This window comes from Martes martes, assembly GCF_963455335.1.
Source record: "Martes martes genome assembly, chromosome: 4".
Classification (NCBI taxonomy): domain Eukaryota; kingdom Metazoa; phylum Chordata; class Mammalia; order Carnivora; family Mustelidae; genus Martes; species Martes martes.
The window spans coordinates 41334668-41352601 of NC_137891.1; the positions used below are offsets into that span (position 1 = coordinate 41334668).

Consider the following 17934-nt stretch of genomic DNA (forward strand, 5'->3'; position numbering starts at 1 on the left):
CTTTTTATGATACTTTCTTGACTGGGGGTTTCCTGGATTAAACAAGTATAACTTCAAACTGCAAACCCATGTGAATTCAGATCCAGTGCTACAAATTCAGAGGAGAAACTTTTTTTGACCAAAAGCTGAAGCCAAGGAAGACAAGCCTTATCATCTGCTTCTGGCACTCCTGTGAAGTTATTAGTCTATCCTTTCACTGATACTGTAGCCCTCTGAGGGTCCCTTAGTTATGTGCATGTGTTGGGAGAGGGAAAAAGGTGTCTCAATTATAGTTCCCTGCATCCACTGGCCCAAGACCACATCTCTGGTTCTGTGTGGGCATTAAAATGTACATGGGTATTAAAACTAAAATTTTAAATTTTGGTAAAATTGGTTACCAAGACTAGCAACCCACCACTCATCCACTTCCAACCCAGGGCAAAAGAAGCATCATCTTGACTATTCAAAGGAATATTTGTTCATTTATACTCCACATTTCAAGGTGTTTGATGGCAAGATCTCAAATTTCAAACTTACAATGCTGTATTTTCTTTTTTAAATTTTTTATTTATTTAAGTAATCTCTATACCCAACATGAAGGTTGAACTCACGACCGAGAGAGATCAAGATACGCATGCTCTTCTGACTGAGTCAGCCAGGTGCCCCTCAATGCCATATTTTCAGTGAAGAATTCAATTAGAAAATTTGAATTATAAGTCAATCAAAAACTAAATATCCCTAAAGGCATGGAGGTAAAATTCTGAGTTTTATGAGAATGGAAAAGCATTAATTTATTATTTCCTCCGAATCAATTAGATAGCATGCAACAATTAATAGTTTAACAACAGTCTTAAAAGCAGTTCAATTCTTACTTTATCCAGGTCATAAGTTCCACTGTATCTGGGTCATAAAATTCTTGTAGTTCCATTAATTCTGTCATTAATCTTGGAAAAAACTAAAATACAAAACAAAATTTCCAAAATGTATAAATGTATATAACCATGTATATATCCAGAAAGTTTAAAACTGTTACATAGTAAGACTAAGAGACTAACATAAGACAAACAGTATTTAAACATTTTTCCCAGGGGAAAAATGTCATGGATCTTTTTACTTCCTTTCAGTGAGCTGCTCTTCCCTCTCAGTTACAAATAATCTGAATAATCTATTTTAGGGGCATCTGGGTAGTTCAGTCGGTTAAGCACCTGCCTTCGGCTCAGGTCATGATCTCAGGGTCCTGGGATCGAGCCCCGCATCTGGCTCCCTGCTCAGTGAGGAGTCTGCTTCTCCGCCTCCCTCTCCTCTGCCCCTGCCCCCCAACTCAGGCTCACTCTCTCCCTCAAATAAATAAATTCTTAAAAATAATCTATTTTATGTTCAATTTAATGCCTAGACTCAATAAATAATTTTCTCATTCCAATCATCAGTTCTATCTTTCATGCACACACAATTAATTTCAATTAGTTTCATGTTACATTACAATAAATAAAGGATTTATAATATTTTATAAATATTTAAATTTTGGAGTTGCCAAAATATTTGTTTAAAAATTCCAGTGTAGTTAACATACAGTGTTATATTCATTTCAGGTGTACAATATAGTGATTCACCAATTTCATATATTACTCAGTGCTCATCAAGTTAAGTGTGTTCTTAATCCCTTTCACCTATTTCAACCATTCCCTCACCCACCTCCCCTCTGGCAACTGTTCGTTTGTTCTCTATAGTTGAGAATCTGTTTTGTTCTGGTTTCTCTCTCTTTTCTCTTTCCTTTGTTTTATTTTTTAAATTCCACGTATGAATGAAATCATATGGTATTTGTCTTTCTCTGGTTGACTTATTTCACTTACCATTATATTCTCTAGATCCATCAATGTTGTTGAAAATGGCATGATTCCATTCTTTTTTATGGCTACATAATATTCCATTGTAAGTGTATGTGTATATGTATATGTATATGTATGTGTGTGTATGTATATACATACACGCACCACATTTTCTTTATCCATTCATCTGTCGATGGACCCTTGGGCTATTTCCATAATTTGGCTATTGTAAATAATGCTGCAATAAACATAGGAGTGCATGTATCCCTTTGAATTAGTGTTTTTGTATTCTTTGGGTAAATACCCAGTAGTCCAACTGCTGGATCATAACATAGTTCCACTGTCTTCCACAGTGGCTGCATCTGTTTGCATTTCTTTTTTTTTTTTTTTTGGACAGAGAGAGAGAGAGCACAAGCAGGGGGAAAAGCAGGCAGAAGGACAGGGAGAAGCAGGCTCCCCACTGAGAAGGGAGCCCAATGTGGGCCCCAAGGCCTCAATCCTGGGATGAGGGCCCCACTCGAAAATAGATGCTCAACCGACTGAACTACCCAGGTGCCCCACCAGTTTGCATTTCTACTAACAGTGTACAAGGGTTTCTATTGAGGAATTCTATTTTTCCACATACTTGCCAACACTTATTTCCTGTGTTTCTGATTTCAGCTCTTCTGACAGGTGTGAGGTAATATCTCCTTATGGTTTTGATTTGCATTTCACTGATGATGAGTGATGCTGAGCATCTTTTCATGTGTCTGTTGGCTATCTGTACATCCTCTTTGGACAATTATGTCTTCTGCCTATCTTTATTTTTTTTTATTTTTTAATTTTTTTTAAAGATTTTATTTATTTGACACAGAGAGAGAGAGAGCTCACAAGCAAGCAGAGAGGCAGGCAGACAGAGAGGTGGAAGCAGGCTCCCTGCTGAGCAGAGAGTTCAATGCGGGGCTCAATCCCAGGACCCTGAGATCATGACCTGAGCTGAAGGCAGAGGCTTTAACCCACTGAGCCACCCAGGCGCCCCATATCTTTATTTATTTATTTTTTTAAAGACTTGTTTTTTTAGAGATTGAGCAAGCAAGAGCACAGCAGGGGAGGGGTAGAGGGAGAGAGAGACTCTCAAGCAGATTCCCTACTGAGCTTGGAGCCTGACACAGACTCAATCCCAGGACCCCGAGATCATGACCTGAACTGAAATCAAGAGTCAGACACTTAACCAAGTGAGCCACCCAGGTGCCCCAGTTTTATATATATTTTGGATACTAACCCCTTATCAGATACATCATTTGCAAACATCTTCTCCCATTCAGCAGGCTTTTTGTTTTGTTGACTGTTTCCTTTGCTGTTCAGAGCTTTTTATTTTGATGTAGTCCCAGTAGTTTATTTTTGGTTTTGTTTCCCTTCTCTCAGGAGACATATCTAGAAAAAAGTTGCTATGGCCAATGTCAGAGAAATTACTGCCTGTGTTCTCTTCTAGGATTTTTATGATTTCAGGTATCACATTTAGGTCCTTAATCCATTTTGTGTTTATTTTTGTGTATGGTATAAGAAAGTGCTCCACATTCATTCTTTTAGCTATCCAGTTTTCTCAACATCATTTGTTGAAGAGACTTTTTCCAATTGCATCTTCTTACCTCTTTTGTTGAAGATTAACTGACCATATTATTTATTTATTTATTTATTTTTTAAAGATTTTATTTATTCATTTGACAGAGCGAGATCACAAGTAGGCAGAGAGGCAGGCAGAGAGAGAGGAAGGGAAGCAGGCTCCCCGCTGAGCAGAGAGCCCGATGCGGGGCTCGATCCCAGGACCCTGAGATCATGACCTGAGCCGAAGGCAGAGGCTTTAACCCACTGAGCCACCCAGGCGCCCCATATCTTTATTTATTTATTTTTTTAAAGACTTGTTTTTTTAGAGATTGAGCAAGCAAGAGCACAGCAGGGGAGGGGTAGAGGGAGAGAGAGACTCTCAAGCAGATTCCCTACTGAGCTTGGAGCCTGACACAGACTCAATCCCAGGACCCCGAGATCATGACCTGAACTGAAATCAAGAGTCAGACACTTAACCAAGTGAGCCACCCAGGTGCCCCAGTTTTATATATATTTTGGATACTAACCCCTTATCAGATACATCATTTGCAAACATCTTCTCCCATTCAGCAGGCTTTTTGTTTTGTTGACTGTTTCCTTTGCTGTTCAGAGCTTTTTATTTTGATGTAGTCCCAGTAGTTTATTTTTGGTTTTGTTTCCCTTCTCTCAGGAGACATATCTAGAAAAAAGTTGCTATGGCCAATGTCAGAGAAATTACTGCCTGTGTTCTCTTCTAGGATTTTTATGATTTCAGGTATCACATTTAGGTCCTTAATCCATTTTGTGTTTATTTTTGTGTATGGTATAAGAAAGTGCTCCACATTCATTCTTTTAGCTATCCAGTTTTCTCAACATCATTTGTTGAAGAGACTTTTTCCAATTGCATCTTCTTACCTCTTTTGTTGAAGATTAACTGACCATATTATTTATTTATTTATTTATTTTTTAAAGATTTTATTTATTCATTTGACAGAGCGAGATCACAAGTAGGCAGAGAGGCAGGCAGAGAGAGTGAGGAGGAAGCAGACTCCCTGCCAGAGAGCCCGATGCGGGACTCGATCCCAGGACCCCAAAATCATGGCCTAACCCACTGAGCCACCCAGGTGCCCATGACCATATAATTTATGATTGTGGGTTCATTTTTGGGCTTCCTATTTTGTTCCATTGGTCTATGTATCTACTTTTGTGCCAGTGCCATACTGTTTTGATTACTACAGCTTTGTAACATAACATGAAGTCTGGAATTTAAGACCTCCAATCTTGTTTTTCAAGATTGCTTTGGCTATTTGGGGTCATTTGCAGTTCCATATAAATTTTAGGATTATTTGTTCTAATTCTGTTGGTATTTTGGAAAAATGCTGTTGGTATTTTGATAGAGACTGCATCAAATGTGTAGATTATTTTCGATAGTATAAACATTTTAACAATATTTGTTTTTCCAACCCATGAGCAAGGAATGTCTTTCCATTTCTTTGCGTCATCTTCAATTTCTTTCATCGTTGTTTTATAGTTTTCAGAGTACAGGTCTTTCACCTCTTTGGTTAGGCTTATTCCTAGGTATCTTGTTATTTTTGGTGTAATTGTACATGGGATTGTTTTCTTAATTTCTCTTTCTGCTGCTTCATTCATTATTGGTGTAGAGAAACACAATGGATTTCTGTATAGAGATTTTGGAGTCTATGATTTTATTGAATTCAATTATCAGTTCTAGTAGGTTTTTTTGTTTTAAGATTTTATTTATTTATTTGAGACAGAGAGAGAGCAAGCATGAGCAGAGGAAGGGTAAAGTGGAGAGGAAGGGTAAAGTGGAGAGGGAGGGAAAGCAGACTCCCTGCTGAGCACGAAGCTATACACGGGACTCAATCCCAGGACCCTGGGATCATGACCTGAGCTGAAGGCAGAGGCTTAACCAACTAACCCACCCAGGCACCCCAGTTCTAGTAGTTTTTTGGTGGAGTTTTTAGAGTTTTCTATATATACTATCATGTCATCTGCAAACAGTGAAAATTTTACTTCTTCCTTACCAATTTGGATGTTTTTTTTAATTCCTTTCTCTGGTCTGACTGCTATGGCTAGGACTTCCAACTTCCAGGACTATGTTGAATATAAGCGGAGAGAGTGGACATCCTTATCTTGTTCCTGATTTTAGAGGAAAACCTCTCAGTTTTTCATCATTGAGTATGATATTAGCTGTGGGTTTTTCACTTATTTATTCAGTAATTTCCTTTGACAATTATAAACTGAATTTTAAAAGCATTAGACTACGTGCATCACATGGCATTCTAAAAATGTCTTAGCGGGGCACCTGGGTGGCTCAATGGGTTAAAGTCTCTGCCTTCAGCTCGGGTCATGATCCCAGGGTCCTGGGATCGAGTCCCACATCAGGCTCTCTGCTCGGCGGGGGGCCTGCTTCCTCCTCTCTCTCTGCCTACTTGTGATCTCTGTCTGTCAAATAAATAAATAAAATCTTTAAAAAAAAAGTCTAAGCTCTTTTTTTTAATGTTCCTACTGATAAAAAATTAAGCATACTAATAACACATTTTATGTTGTTAGGGTAGTGTCTCAATATAAATATGCTACACAGACATAAACTTATCAATACCTTGAAGTACATACTAATAATACAAAAACCTGATTTTCTTACCTCTTTCCATAAGCTGAGACCTATTATAGTGGGAACAGCCATACTCAGAATAAGAGCCTAAAACATTGAAAGAAAAATGATTATGGATAAATACATTTCGGAATGTACTAGAAGTCTTAGACATTGACTCTATGACCAATCACAGATTCTTACAGTTGTAAAAATTTTAGTCAGAGAAACTGAAGTCAGTGTGGAACCTAGTTCACAGAGTGAGAATAGTGAAGACTAATGAATTTAAGACACAAAGTGAGACATACATGTTTACTATATAAAGGCAGAACATAAAAAAAGGTAACATTTATACTATACTTCAAATAACAAACCAAGGGGTGCCTGGGAGGCTCAGTGATTAAAGCCTCTGCCTTCAACTCAGGTCATGATCTCAGGGTCCTGGGATCGAGCCCCTCATCAGGCTTTCCGCTCAGCAGGGAGTCTGCTTCCCCCTCTGTTTCTCTGCCTGCCTCTCTGCCTACTTGTGATCTTTGTCTGTCAAATAAATAAATAAAATCTTAAAAAAAAATCAATATTTGACACAGGAATTTAAATTTTAAGAGTTTACCAAGGACACTGAACTGTGCTACCTAAAAAGCTAACCCAGTCCGCCCCTGTATGCTCTTATTTTAGCATAAATATTGATATATACTGTGTTAATTCATTGTCTTAACAACAAAAAGACAATGAATTAACACAGTATATATCAATAATTATGCTAAAATAAGAACATACAGGGGTGCCTGGGTGACTCAGCAGGCTAAAGCCTCTACCTTCAGCTCAGGTCATGATCCCAGGATCCTGGGATTGAGCCCGGCACTGGGTTCTCTGCTCAGCGGGGACTCTGTTCCTCCTCTCCCCGCCCCACTTCCCTCTCTGCCTGCTTGTGATCTCTGTCTGTCAAATAAATAAATAAAATCTTTAAAAAAATAAATAAAATAAGGACATATAAATTCCTCTGGAAAAAGACTGGCAAAACAATATGACTATTACAGAAGATTATTATTCATCACCTCCCTATCAAAACCTGTTCTTCTTCCATTGTCTCATGATAACCCCATAATCCATAGTCACACAAACTAGAGACCTAGGAAATATCTATGATTTCTCCTTCTTCTTTATTCTCCATATTTAATGAAGCACCAAGTCTAATTAACCTTCTTGTACTATTTTTTTCACTCCAGTACAGCGTAGTATTAAGTAAACGATCTCTGGAGTCAGAAAAACCTAGGTATAAATCATGGTTTCCACATTTATAAGCCATGTGATCTTAGGCAAGTTATTTAACCAGTTTGAGCCTTAATTTCTTCATCTACAAAATACATATAATAAAACTTGGCCATTAGGGTCTTTGTAAGCACTGAGTAGCACTTGAAATGTTTTATTTCACTGAGTGAACACTCAATATATTGAAGCTTTTATCACTTCCATCTACCATGTCCAGTACCTGGACAACAGCCTCCTTCTTGGCCTGTTTGTCACCCTTAAGTCTATCCTTCAAAGAACTAAAAGCATGAACTGAGAGAAAATCTAAGTCTGACTCTCTCCTGAGAGAGATGTATTTTACCTGTCTGCATTTAAATGCATTTCCTCTATAATCAGAAATTATATTAAAAAAAAAAACGTTTTTCACAAGATCTTTTTACCTCAAGTCATAATATGATTTACTCGTGCTATTTCAATTATATTCAATGTGCTTTCCATTTATATAATTGAAAGAGAAACAAGTACTTAGCCCAAAATAACAATGACTCACCAACAATACTGGGTGTACAGTTCGTAATCGAAGCCACTTGAAAAGTGTCATCCAAAGTTCAGGAGAACATACACCAAATGCTGCTAACATGCATACATATGGAGTCCAGAGGTATTTCAAGCTAGAAAAGACAAAAGGAGTAACATATGAAATATCCTGCGAACGTCATTACTATCTCATTTCTTTTTTTTTTTTTAGAGATTTTATTTTCTGAATTAACTTCTACACCCAATAATGGGCTCAAACCCACACCCCCCAAGATCAAGAGCCACACACTCTACCGACTGAGCCAGCCATGTGCCCCCAATTTCTCTTTTCTGAGTTCTTTCCTGCTACCTGTGAAAATATCACAATGTTAAAGGAAAATGAAAATCTTAGCCTCTAATTTTCAGCAACAAATTGTTATTCATTTCTTAAATAATTAAGAAGACACATTTGGGGGGGGGGCCTGGGTGGCTCAGAGGGTTAAGCCTCTGCCTTCGGCTCAGGTCATGATCTCGGGGTCCTGGGATCGAGCCCTGCATCGGGCTCTCTGTTTGGCAGGGAGCCTGCTTCTCCCTTTCTCTGCCTACTTGTGATTTCTATCAAATAAATAAATAAAATCTTAAAAAAAAAAAAAAAAAGAAGACAGGTAGGTTACTAAAATGAGAATGAAATAAGAACACTAATATAGATGAGGGTGTAATAAAATTGTACTCTTGGGCAGAATATAAACTGCTACTGTCCAATTTCAGGTGACTGGGCAGAACCTGTAAAAGTTTTAAATACCCCAAGATACTCCCATTTCTAGTAAGCTAGCCTACAGATATACTAGCGTGTAAGTGTATAAAGATATAAATACAAAAGTTTTAACTGCAATATGTTGTTTTAATAGCAAGAAAATAAATAATTAATTATTAATAATACTTATTAATAAATAATTAATTGTATAAAGCAAGGAAATGCCAAATTTCAGGTACTATATACTGTTACACTAGTTTCTTGGTGACTTAAAAAAAATGTAGGGGTACCTGGCTGGCTCAATCAGTGGAACGTGAGGTTCTTAATCACAGGGTTTTAAGTTTGAGCCCCATGTTGGGTGTAGCGATTACTTCAAAATAAATCTTTATGGGTGCCTGGGTGGCATAGTTCATTAAGCATCTGGTTAAGTGTCTGACTCTTGGTTTTGGCTTGGGTTGTGTTCTCAGGGTTGTGAGACTGAGCCCTGCATCGGGCTCCACCCATTGAGGAGTCTGCTTGAGATTCTCTCCCTCTGCCCCTCCCGCTCATGCTCACACTCATGCTCGCTCTCTTTCAAACAAATCTTTAAAATATAAAAATAAATCAAAATAAATAAATCTCTTAAAAAATGAATACTAACTTGGACTTTTTGAGAGAAGTAATGGATGTATACAGAACACATGTTGCTAAGACAAAGAAACTATGTTTTCTCTGGTCAACTAGTATCTCCTCCTAACTTCCTCATGGCTGCTATTCTTCAAGTCAGCCAGAATCAAAACTAGAGTCTGGCTTATAACTCCAGGAGACACCATTCACATTGAATTATACATATACAACATGTCCTGGAATATCAAAACTTTGTGTTCTAGAGATTAGACCATTATGTCCAATCCACTGATTTCTCTGTATCCATCTCATTTTATTGCAATAGCTGCTAATTAACATCTCTATATTTTAAGTTTATTTTTTTTAGTAATCGCTACACCCAAGTGAGGCTCAAACTTATGACCCTGAGATCAAAAGTCACATATTCTTCCAATTGAGCCAATCAGACACCCTAACATCTCTACCTTCAACCAAACCAGACTCTCCTTCAACCAAAGCCAAATGAATCTTCTTCAAACATAATTACAAGACACTTTCTGTTAAAAAAAATCTTTACTAGTTCCCCAGAATCTGCTGAAATGAAAACTCATCTAAATGGGTGTCAGGGCCCTCAAAAAATGTGGTCTTGATTCACCTTTTCTCCTATGACTTCCCTAAATATGATTAGTGTTCTAGCCAAAGTTCGTAGAACAAACTGTGTCTCCATTCCATAATGCACGTAAGCTTCTCCCTCCTGACACAAGGGCACCCCTGTCTAGTGCTGCCTAATCATTTATACCCCTTTAAAAACTTCTCTTTTGGCTTATGAGTTGCAACTTCTCCTAGAGTCCCTCCATCACAGTCCTTACTGCTACTTATTCAGTTTCCAATTCCCAAATATTTTAGTTTTGGCCCTTTCCTCCATCTCCACTGCTACTCTCTTCAAGATTCTATTATGATTCTTAACTGGCTTATCTTCCTTTAATCTTTTTTCCTGAAAACTTTCTCAATCACTATTGCCAGAGAGACCTTACTAAAAACCAAATCTGATATAAAATTTCTACATAAACACTTCACTGGTCCCTGCTTATTTTCCTAGACATATTTCTTCCTTCCTTCCTTTCTTTTTTTTTTTTTGAGACAGAGAGAGAACTGAGTTGGGGAGGGGCACAGGGAGGGAAATAAGCAAACTCCGCACTGAGCAGGGAGTCCAACATGGGGCTCAATCCCAGGACCCTGAGATCCTAATATGAGCCAAAAGCAGACACTTTGACTGACTGAGCCTCCCAGACGCCCCCAGACGTATCTCTCACACTGACTTCACATTCATCTCACATTATCAGTTCCCAAAGAATACTATTCTGTCTAGATTATTACTTACACACACACACAAAGGCACATGAGAAAATGGACAGCCTGGCCAGTCTCTATCTCTGAAGGCTGTCGCCCCATTTAGGAAATCTTCCTTAGGGGCACCTGGGTGGCTCAGTCGTTGGGTATCTGCCTTCGGCCTGGGTCATGATCCCAGGGTGCTGCAATGGAGCCCAGCATCAGGCTCCCTGCTTGGCGGGAAGCCTGCTTCTCCCTCTCCCACGCCCTCTACTTGTGTTCCCTCTCTTGCTGTGTCTCTCTCTGCCAAATAAATAAAATCTTAAAAAAAATAAATAAACAAAAAGGAAATCTTCCTTAAACTGACTTCCTCTACCCACCCTCTACAATTGAGTTAGTACCTCTCCTCTGAGTGACCAAAGCACCCTTTGTATACCTTTCTCATAGTACTTCACTTTGCTCTAACTCTTGGTTCACTTACCTATGACAGGAACTCTTTGAAAACAAAGAGTAGATTTTATATATCTTTAATCCCTACTCTCCACTTAGTAGAGTGCCTGGCACCTTCTGGGTGACTGTGCATCTTATCTGCATGTATAGGTGATCTACAGCATTATAAGCCTAGTGAGTAAATTAAAAAGGGTGAATAACAGAATAATGCAGATTACATGTTCAGAAAAAGGATTATGAATCTAAAATAGTAGACCCAACAATAAAAATGGTGGCAATAACAAAACGTTTTTCTGCAGAAAGAAATAAAACTGAGAGAGTACAATGGGAGAAAAAAAAAGGCAAACCATGGGCCAAAGTTCTAGCACTACCAGGCAATGAAATGAGAATCAAAGCGTGAATCACTTAGAATATTCATGGCTTAATACATTTCTTCATACCACTTATTAGGCATTATGGAATGCTAATTACTAGAGTGAAAAACCATTCTTGCTTCATGTTTCAATAAAGAGATTCCCACTAATCATGGGTTTGGCAGTCTGATAAAAGTCTTATGTTGTCTTATAAGAAAATGTTTGTAAGTGCATAAAATATATAGGCTTACAAAGGAAACCAATTATACTGAAATACTGATATCAAATAATAAAAATAAATTCCTATATAGTACTACTTAAAACATTAAATGCAGATCTAATAAAAACTGTAACTTTGAAGTTGTGATGTGCATAAACAGTATTTCAAAATAAAAAATTAATAAGAATATAGCTAAGCTTTCTGTTGAGGAAACACCAACAGAACACCATGGGTATTGCTCTAATGACTGAGATTCAGTATCTATATTCATAATTAATGGAAATTTAACTTGCGAAATCTTATACTAGGATCAATCCTCTTCATCTTTCCCTATTTCTCCTCCTATCCCTTTACCTCAGTACCTTAATGGCTCCTCCTCATGGTAGTGATTTATCTGATTTGTGTGCAAGAGAAAGAGTTGAGCATATCCAGCTCAAACATTCCTAGGCTTCCACATTTTCTATCTTCCTTTTGCAAGGTGGGTGTAGATAGGGGCATAAACTTACCAAGGCTCTGCCCATTCAAAAGAGACAGCCTGAAGTTTGAGGACTAAGCTCAGTTTGGGGTGGGAAATAGTAGAGCCCTTGGTCACACATGAAGTGTTCGCCAATGCAACCTTTATCAAAATCAGAATCATGCAGATGATCAAATAAATTTCTCACATACATTTGGTCTTTGTAAGGCTTCTGGCTCACAGCTCCCCAAACTCTTGGAATTCCTAAGTGATGAAATTGGGAAGATGGCTTTTGTCGTTAATGGTAACTTCTGGAAGGTACCAAAGGATGGGGTCAGTTGCCAGTGGAGCCAACCATGTGATTAGGGGGTTGGAACTCTCAGTCCCACCCCAAACCTCTGGGGAGGGAAGAGGGCCTAAAGTTTGAGTTCAATCATCAATGGTCAATGATTTAATCAATCGTGCCTATGTAATGAGGCCTCCATAAAAATCCAAAAGGACAGCGTTTGGAGAACTTCTGGGTTGGTGACCACATGGAGACCGGGAGAGAGTGGCATGCATAGAGAGGTAAAGGAAGCTCTGTACCCCTTCCTACAAACTTTGCCCTATGCCTATCTTCCAACTGGCTATTCCTGAGTTCTATCTTTTTATAATAAATTGGTGATCTTACTATTAAGTAAAATATTTCTTTGAGTTCTGTGAATTGCTCTAGCAAATTAATTGAACCCAAGGAGAGGGTCTTGGGAAGTTCTGATTTGGTCTGAAGCACAGGTAATAACTTGGGTTTGCAACTCGAACCTGAAGGCGGGGTATAGAATCTTGCAGTACTGAACCCTTGGAACTGTGGAATCTGATGCTATGTCCTGGCGGAGAGTGCCAGAATTAAGTCAAACTGTAGGACACTCAGCTGGTGCCTGAACAATGACTTGTTGTTGGTGTGGGGAAAGCCCCTTCTCCAACTGAAACTGGGTGTTCAAAATCATTTTATACTCATGTCTTACTTTTCATCTGAGTTCAAACTTCAAGGAAAAGGGTATCATTTATTGAACCCTTAGCCTCACAGCATCATTTACTTCTACTTCACTTATCAAAGTTGTATTTTTATTTTTGTGTGATTAGTATTTGTTACTTTCATTAGGCCATAAGTCACAGAAGGTTAGAGATTGTGGGTCCACTTTTGTTCACCACAGTACCTCCAGTGCCTAGTACAATGCCTGGCCCTTGGAAGACATTCAATAGTTTTTGAACAAATGAGTGAATAAGTAAATGTCAGTTCATTGTACTACAACAACCTCCATAAACTCCAGTCAGGTTAAGAAAGTCTGTAGAGTTTCTCTGTAGAGTCTGTAGAGTTTTTATAGTTTCATAAATAAATTCTTGAAAGTTCAACTTACTAGCATTAGAAAGAATAAAATGTTGTAAAAACAAATAGATCCAATAAAGTACACTTACCCTTCTATAACCATTGCAAGAGAGCCCAATAAAATAGTGTGAATCACATGATAAATTATTTCTGGCCTTCCTCCAATTCGTCCATCTTCAAGAGTAATAGTTTCTTTCAAGGACTTACCACTACACAAAGGAAATATGTTTTTTACTATTTTGAAAATATATATTTGAAAAATCAAAGATCTTAAGTTTCTTTATTAAAAAAATATAGGTGGTCCTTAAAATTTCGAAGTATATTCTTTTAGTCAAATATCTAACTTACACATCTCCAAGTCTCTGAAATGGTTTCGAGAACATGAAGATAATGGACTCTGTGAAGACTAAACATGAAAAGTTCAGGAAATATGACAAAAAAGATTTTTAGGGGGCTCCTGGGTGGCTCTGTCAATTAAGCAGCCGACTCTTGATTTCAACTCAGGTCATGATCTCAGGGTCTTGGGATCAAGCCCAGCCTGGGGCTCCATGCTCAGAGGGGAGTCTGTTTTAAGACTCTATCTCCCTCTGCCCCCGCTCATTTGCATTCTCTCTCTCAAATAAATAAATCCTTCTTTTTTTTTTTTTTTAAAGATTTTATCTATTTATTTGAGAGAGAGAGAGACAGCAAGAGAGGGAACACAAACAGGGAGAGTGGTAGAGGGAGAAGTAGGCTTCCCACCAAGCAGGGAGCAGGAAGCCCAGCACAGGGCTTGATCCCAGGACCCCGGGATCACAACCTGAGCCAAAGGCAGACGCCCAACAACTGAGCCACCCAGGTATCCCTCCAATAATAAATCTTTAAAAATTAAAAAAAAAAAAAAAAAGATTTTTAGGTTCCTTTTCCAAGATCAATTATCACTCAACTAGTGGTTACTAAATCAATATATTTAAATCATAATTTGAATAGCTGAGTTCTCAAAATTAAAATACTACACACAACATACTTTTAAACATGACAGAAATATTTTGGAATTCTTCATAATTTAAAATCACTTATACTACTAGCTTCATTTAAGTTATACACAAGAAAATTATTCTTACATTAAGTAAAACTATGACTAAATTAGTAAACAAGTCTGTAACAATTTAACTGAGTATTAATCCTACATTAAATTTGGACATTATATATTTAGATGTATAAATAAATTTGAATTTTATCTGGATGATATTTTAGATGTTGTTAACAAGAGAATGAATCTAGAAATTCTAAAACAAATACAAATATTGGAAGGATGTTAAAAATAGTTTATTTATTTTCATAATGTATTTGTTAGCAATGTGATTGATTGTCATTGGTACTTACCCAATTCTCCTAAAAATAACTTGCATCATAGAAAGAAAACAAATAATTAACACTAAAATATAGAAAGGTAATAAAGAAGACTGTGTCAAGCGCAAAAAAAAATCCTGAGATGGTGCCTGCAGGGATTCTTGACATAGGAGCCAATTCATTGTAAAATTCCTACAGAAAACAAAAAGCTTGGTATTAAAATCACAGATGGTATACCCTACTGTACATAAAAGTATTTTTTATCTCAATAAAAACTAAAACAAAACAAAAGACACATTTCTTAATCTATTCACTTGTAACAGCAAAGTGTGACTCTCTATAAATAAAGATAATAGCATCAGCAATGCTCAACAAATTGCCCCAATAAATGTAAAACGGCTACTTTTTATTACCCAGTAATATGACCATCTCTAGAACCCAAAATGGTTTCAGTAAGTTTCACTTTCTATTTTTATCTGGAAGACAACAAAAAATTCAGCTGTCCAACCTCCATATCTGCAGTGTCCACTATAGTAGCTACTAGGTACAATGTAGCTATTAGCACTTGAAATGTGGCCAGTACAAATGGATATATTTTAAATACAAAATACACCCTGGATTTCAAACATTAAAAAGAATGAAATGGACTAAAGAATATAAAATAGCTCATTAATAATTTTTATACTGCTTATATATTAAAATAACATTTTAATATATTGGATTAAATAAAATATATTATTTAAATTAAATTCCTTTGTTTCTTTTTACTTTTATAAATGTGGCTACTAGAAAATGACACATGTGACTCATGTTATATTATTACTAAACAGTCCTGTTTTATATGGATGAAAGTAATTCAACTAGGACCCATTTTAAAGAGTAATTTAATTATTAAGACAGAAATAATAAAATTTGAAACATAAACATTTTGAGTTATAAGACTCAGGATACACTTTTTTTGACCCTAAGCTAAAGGTGATCAACAAGACTCTTAGTTATATGTGATTTTATCTGCATTCTCACACCTGATCCATCTCCAACATCCATTTTATCCTTAATCCCTAGCCTGAGAAGGGAGATTAGATATGGAATGATCTCCAGAAGAGCTCTTGGATGGACTGTGAATGCCTGCATCCCAGATCACTGGGTTTAGAAAAAAGTTAAAGTTTCACAATGTGTCAAGCAGTAATACAGCTGTATCAAAGAAGCTGCTTTCAAAATGTTTTGTACATATGATCATATGATGAATCACATCTTTTTTGTCTACCTACTAAAGTTCTTAGTTCTGTAAGATCCAATTCAAATCTCAATTTAATGAATATTCTTCCCCTCAGTCTCAATTGTTCCTTCCCCATATACCCATGGCACTTTACTTATCCCTCTGTTACAGTGCTTAATGCAACTTGCTAGTTTAAGATTATAGTCATTTTTGTATCTCCCAGAATACCTGGCCTAGTATTCTGCACATCCAATAAATACGTACTAACATTTCTTTAGTGGTTCTTGAAAGTCTGTCTCAACAGAAATGTTTCCTGAAATTCTGGTCAACTACAAATCCTAATATCCAGCGGGCACATTTGAGCATAAGGCATTAACTGTTTATACCACTCATATCGTTAACAGTATAAAAACTAACTAATGAGGGCGCCTGGATGGCTCAGTGGGTTGGGCCTCTGCCTTTGTCTCGGGTTATGATCTCAGGGTCCTGGGATCAAGTCCTGCATCAGGCTCTCTGCTCAGCAGAGAGCCTGCTTCCCCCCTCTCTCTGCCTGCCTGTCTGCCTACTTGTGATTTATCTCTCTGTGTGTCAAATAAATAAATGAAATCTAAAAAAACAAACCAACAAAAAACTAATGAGATGTCAATATTCTTAAGGACAGACATGCCTTATTCTTAAAACACCTAGTGTATTACACTGTGAGGCAAATCTAGTACCTGACATGCTGAAAAAAGGGGCACAACATAACATCAACTAAGAAATGCTAGACAAAAGCAGCCCTTAATCCTATGTGCATTCTACAGTCTTAAAGATTAAAGAGAAAGTCAGGGGAAAGGTCATCAACTATGGAGTTCTAGTACCAATTTTTCCTACTTGCCTGCTAAATGTCAGGCCTATATATACACCCGAAAAAGACATGGTCCCTGTCCTTTTGGAACACATGGCCTCCTACAGGATCATTTTACCCCAGTAGAAATCTATATATGGCTTACACTTCAGAAGATTTCTCCAGTGTTTAAACACATTGTTGTGATACATCACAACATGAAATTCCATGCACAGCATCTAAAATCCCATGTAATCACAGCAAATGACAATGAGGTTCTAAGGTATATTATATGAACCAGAAAAATGTGTATTTAAATATATATTTGTTATGCAAGTGGACATTATCACACATAAGTCATTTATTTCACTTAAGATTTAATTATTATGGGGCGCCTGGGTGGCTCAGTGGGTTAAAGCCTCTGCCTTCGGCTCAGGTCATGATCCCAGGGTCCTGGGATCGAGCTCCACATCGGGCTCTCTGCTCAGCAGGAAGCCTGCTTCCCCCTCTCTCTCTGCCTGCCTCTCTGCCTACTTGTGATCTCTGTCTGTCAAATAAATAAAATCTTAAAAAAAACCTTTTAAAAAAAAAGATTTAATTATTATTATTTTTTAAGATATTTATTTATTTATTTGACAGAGAGAGAGAGAGTGAGTGAGAGAGAGAGCACACACAGGCGGAGAGGGAGAAGCAGACTCTCCACTGAGCAGGAGCCCAATATGGGGCTCGACTCCAGTACCCTGGGATTAGGACCCAGGCTGAAGGCAAATGCTTAACTGACTGAGCCACCCAGGGGCCCCTCACTTCAGATTTAAAAAGTGCATTTAACTAACAAAAAGCACAACATTACTCGAATTTCAAAAGTCAGCTTCTAGGGGTGCCTGAGTGGCTCAGTTGATTCAAAAGTCAGCTTCCAATGTAATCCACTATTATGACCCCATAAAGAGATTCTTTACTATAGAATAGATATCTTACTGCCCACTCCTTTTTTAATGCAAGCATTTTGCTGATGCAGTGGTTAAAATTACATTGGTTTTGGGTGTGTGGGTGGCTCAGTCAGCTAAGCATCTGCCTTGGGCTCAGGGTCCTGGGATTGAGTCCCACACTGGGCTCTCCACTCTGCAGCAAGTCTGCTTCTCCCTCTCCCCCTGTGATCTCTTTCACTTTCGCTCACTCTCAAATAAATAAATAAAATCTTTAAAAAAAAAAATACATTGGTTCTTAAATTCATTTAAATCTTTAATTTATCCTGACTTTAGATTGTATCATTGTTCCACATCAAGGGAGAAAGTAGCCTTAAAAC

The 17934-nt window shown here is 37.5% G+C and overlaps 1 protein-coding gene across 1 annotated transcript in view; it reads right to left on the reverse strand.

Annotated features, from left to right (window-relative positions):
- Positions 1–17934, reverse strand: part of DPY19L4 (dpy-19 like 4) — a 69934-nt gene that overhangs the window by 13737 nt on the left and 38263 nt on the right. The window contains exons 12-16 of the mRNA XM_080802635.1: positions 14620–14778; positions 13344–13463; positions 7781–7901; positions 6034–6090; positions 852–934 (exon numbers count right to left, since the gene is read on the reverse strand). Coding sequence (XP_080658761.1) covers positions 852–934; positions 6034–6090; positions 7781–7901; positions 13344–13463; positions 14620–14778 — 540 coding nt within the window. The remainder of the gene's footprint in view (positions 1–851; positions 935–6033; positions 6091–7780; positions 7902–13343; positions 13464–14619; positions 14779–17934) is intronic.